At 46.5% G+C, this 4,647-nt stretch overlaps 1 protein-coding gene across 1 annotated transcript in view; it reads right to left on the reverse strand.

The window, feature by feature from the left end:
* KDM5C (lysine demethylase 5C) overlaps nt 1-4,647 on the reverse strand; it is a 50,561-nt gene that overhangs the window by 31,617 nt on the left and 14,297 nt on the right. Inside the window, exons 4-7 of the mRNA XM_018558805.1 lie at nt 3,283-3,453; nt 3,048-3,185; nt 2,762-2,827; nt 253-376 (exon numbers count right to left, since the gene is read on the reverse strand). Of these exons, the coding sequence (XP_018414307.1) occupies nt 253-376; nt 2,762-2,827; nt 3,048-3,185; nt 3,283-3,453 (499 nt within the window). The remainder of the gene's footprint in view (nt 1-252; nt 377-2,761; nt 2,828-3,047; nt 3,186-3,282; nt 3,454-4,647) is intronic.

A 4,647-nucleotide genomic window follows, 5' to 3' on the forward strand; every position in this document is an offset into this window, starting at 1 on the left:
GATATTTCGTAAACCCCCCCCCCCCCCCCCCTATTGAGACCGGAGAGGCAGCAGTCTTAGACCATAACCAGGTCCATACACTACACACATTCTGTTATCACCTGTTACCTTCCTCAAGGAGCACGTCCTCCATTTTTTCAGCTTTACATCAAAACCGATTCCAACTCCTACTAGTCCAGCGCTACCACATATCAACTCCAACGGCTCAGGTTTGGGCATAGTGTCCGTCCCCAATCATTTTCCCATTCTTACCTTTCTTACGCAGGTTTTTATCTTTTGCCATCAGACCAAGTCCCATCATTTTTGGCCCCGCGCCATAGATCTGAAGTTTCTTTAGCTCTGGGTTCTTCTCTATGTCTTCTTCTGTCGGTTCAGGCTTGAAGGACAGTAAAAAAAAAAAAAAAAAATTAAAGGGAAAGAACACCCAAAAGGAATGATTAATAGACAGTAAAAAAAAAAAAAAAAGTTAAAGGGCATGAACACACTAAAGGAATGTATTCCCAAAACCAATCCTCAGGGACCACCAACGTTACATAGTCAGGTTGAAAGAAAAAAAGACAAGTCCATCGAGTTCAACCTTGTGCGCCCTGTACTGGTGCCAGGAAGCAGATTGTGGCGTCACTTCAGTCCTGGCACCTCTACGGGGCATGCGAGGGAGCTGTGAGCAATGCATGTATGGATGGAGCGCCCTCGCGGTCATACCCCCAAGCCCACCCCACCTCGAGCTAACACTCGTAGATGGGCAGCATATTTTGAATAGCTATCCAGTGCGAGAACTCACAGTGATGCGCTAGGGGGAGGCTGAGGAGCTTCTTACCTAGCGCAGTGGAAGGCACACAACGACCCACTCAGCACGGGGTTGCAACACTTTTGGGTCGTGACCCACCAGCTGATAACCACGGTTCTCGGATACAGCAGGCTTTTTATTCTTTCCATACCTTATTTCTGTTTTCCTCCCCATTCTTCTCATAGTGGCCATTTTTAGTAAGGGCAGATTAATCCATCTCCCTTTACTTCAATAGCCCTTCGAGTACGACACCTGACCACGCACATCTTTCCTAATCTTTTACCGAGATCTCGCAAGATTTTGCAGATTACAGATGAGATTTCTCAGCAATGCACTGCTGATGTCCCCTTTCCCAGGATGCATCTCTTAGACATGGGTCTAAAAGATGCATGCCCAACGAATGTAAAATAATTTCCTATCAGAATGTAGAGCCGCATGCCAATGTGATTTTTTTTTTTTTTTTAGTGGGCTGTTTGGAGTTCTTTTAGGTATGGGGAGACATGTGACTTAAGTCGGGCATACATGTCTATTTTCTTTGTTCAACCTGCCAGCTGAAAATAGAACAGATTCCTGCCCCAGGCTCCGTTTTGTAAATGGCAAATACAGCCCCAGGCTCCGTTTTGTGAATGGTAAGGAGGAGAGGGGGGGAGAAGGGGGGGGGTGGAGACCCGACCACAGCCTTAAACTCTGATATCTGCAGTGCTTACATCCGGAGCCGCCCCGGAAATACAGCGGGAGCTTTACTACTCATTAGGGATGTACAGGTACTGGTTTTTCAGTGCGGAGTACAAGTACCTATATTTTGCTTTCGGTGCTCGCCGATACAGAGTACCGATACCAGTGCTTCCGCTGGCATGGAGCCGGCTTTCCGGGCAATCAGGCTTAAGCCGCCTTTATGTTTGGCCGGCTTGATACTTATTGGCTGGGAAACCGGCCAGTCAGGAAGCTGGGTGGCGAGTAAAGACCGGCCTCCCGATAGGCCGGGAAGCCGCCTCGATGCTGCCGGGAGTAGGGTAATGACTTACAGCCTGGCTTTCTGATTGGCTGGGAAGCCGGCTCCATGCTGTTTGGCTGTGAAACCGGCTTCCCGACCAAACATGTAGCCGGCTTCCCGGCCAATCAATCAGGAAGTTGGGAGTAGGGTCATGACTTGCAGCTTGGCTTCCTGACTGGCGGGGGAAGCTGGCTCCATGCTGATCAGGATGGAGTCGGCTTCCCGGGCAATCAGGAAACCGGCTCCATGTTCCCCTATGGCACTGCCCGGATTTCCGGTATAGATTAGGTATCGGAGCATTTGTGCGAGTAAGAGTATTCGTCCCAAATACTAGGTATCGGTACCAATACTAGTATCAGTGCCTCCCTACTACTCATGGCATGTAAACCGATTTGCAGGACATAGAGGTATGCCTATCAGCAATCTCTGGCTGTTCTAAGCCTCTTAAAAAAAAGGTAATTGTGCCCCAAGCTGGGCTTTAAAATAAACCTGTTTTGCCATACATAAAGCACAGGCTCGCTTTAAAAAGATGGGGAACGTGCTTTTTGCACCAATAAAGTGCTTTTAGGCTAAACTGCTTTGGAGGTCTGATAATACCTGAACAAAATGCAGCTAGGCAATTCCCAAAAACTGCAATACATATTGGTACTTGAGGGCTGGTATTTGGAAATACAGTGTTATTAGTAAAAAACAAAAACAGTATTCAAAAAGGCTTAGAATCAAGAGAGGTTAACAAAAGAGAAATCCAAAAAGAGGCCAGCAAAGGATATCACTACATGGAAGAATACAAACCCAGGAAGAGGTTACACTACAGTCCAGAAGAGAGAGAGAGAGAACCTGGCATGCAGCATTACATCTAATATGCATGTAATAGAAAGCCACAAAGCACACAAAAAGGATCATACATACTTTGGCAAGTCAAAGCAGACTGCAGTATTACAATGTAAAAAAGTACAACAAAAAAAAACAGAGCTGTATACCCAGGGTGGTGATGTTTCGGGGGGCAGAGAGGAGCTTTGAGAGGCAGGATCTGAGATGTCAGGATCCTGCATGGAATGACAAGAACATGGGGTAAAAAAAAGCGTGAGAAACATCCATTCCCGAAAGGCCGGCTTCCTTCACACACCATCCTAGAAAGCCAAATGGATCAATAATCGGTTATATCAAAATCTGCAGCTCAGCAATAACTGCGACGGACTTGTGAGCAATGGCAGACCTGCGTGATGGGAACACTGCATGAGGAGGAACCAGTCAGGTCTCCCTTACCTCCTGAGTGAGGCGCTTCGCACGTCGCCCGTAGCTGGTGGTTTTTGAAGGCTGCACGGACTGTCGCAACGGAATACTGTGAGGTTTGTACTCCTTATCCTTCTCTTCGTTGTCATAACGAGGCCGCTCACCACAATCCTAGGACGGACCCAAGCAAGAGAAAAAAATGGATGAAGCCATCATATGGATTAAGGCGTTTCAACTGCAAAAATGGCCATTTAAAATGGACTCTTACCGCCAAGTTTGCTCCAGACTGGTACATGTGGAAAGGGTATATGATGCGTTCATAATGGGATCTCAAAAGGGAGCCGATGTTCTTTCCTGAGGGATATGCCATTCGCTGTGCCACTCGTGACCACCTCCTCTCTCGGCAGATCGGCTCATATCCACCCTCGTCCAGTACAATCTAGTAGAAAAGAAGATGCAAAAGATAAAAATTACATTTATGCATTTTAAAAAAGTTCCACAGATCTGGGTGCCAGGCCTTTTTTTTGTTACCCTAGGGCAGGGGTAGCCAAACGCTGGCCCTCTAGCTGTGGTGGAACTACAAATCCCATGAGGCATTGCAAGATTCCCACAGCTATGACTCCCGAAGAGAGATGCCTCATGGGATTTCTAGTTTCACCACAGCTGGAGGGCCGAAGTTTGGCTACCCCTGATCTACAGAGTGGACCTTTAGGTCCTTTTTTTTTTTTTAGAAAAATGTAATTGTTTTTATGTTGTTTAAAGATATTACCATTTTTTTCAGACCAAGTACCGATACCAAGTACTCGCCGATACCAATTACCGATACCTTTTTTTTTTTTTTTTTTTTAGGGTCACGACACTTTTTCTAAAAAAAATAGAGACTAATAATTTTTGGACAGTGGTGGCGCGCCAGGGCCTGGTCAAGACTGCAATTCTAGTAGTTCTGCCACTGACTGCAAGCAGTAGGGGGCCTACAAGTCCCAGCAATACATTATACAGCAATGCAGAATGGCACCGGCTATAGAGGGACTACAAATCTCAGCAATACATTATACAGCAATGCAGAATACCATCAGCTATAGAGGGACTACAAATCTCAGCAATACATTATACAGCAATGCAGAATACCATCAGCTATAGAGGACTACAAATCTCAGCAATACAGAATACCATCAGCTATAGAGGACTACAAATCCCAGTGATACATTATACAGCAGTGCAGAATAATAGGTATACTCTGTGTTGCTCCAGAGTAGCGGCCTGTCTTCAGGGTCTCAGGAGGGCTGTGCGGGGTCTCACAACATGGGTGCGGGCGGCAGAGTTCCCCAGGAAGGATGAGGAGATGTGTGGCCAGCGTTGTGAGCAGGCACCGCGGTTCACAGGAATTCTTCAGGCAGCCGCTTCTGTTTAAAAATTTTAAATGGCGGTATCGGCACCAATACCGATGTTGATGCATGCCTAGTTAAAGTGACCCTGTCATTAATTTTATAAGTGTCAAATACCCTGCAATAAGCACAATGTAAACACTTACCTCTCCAATGTCCAATATCACTGCATTCTAAAATGCAGGCCATTTGGGAAATGGACACTTCAAGAGTGTAATTCTCCTGGGTCCACCTCCGCCGCCCCCCCC

The sequence above is a fragment of the Nanorana parkeri genome, unplaced genomic scaffold (genome assembly GCF_000935625.1).
Source record: "Nanorana parkeri isolate BGI_ZX_2015 unplaced genomic scaffold, ASM93562v1 scaffold15, whole genome shotgun sequence".
In the NCBI taxonomy this organism is placed as follows: domain Eukaryota; kingdom Metazoa; phylum Chordata; class Amphibia; order Anura; family Dicroglossidae; genus Nanorana; species Nanorana parkeri.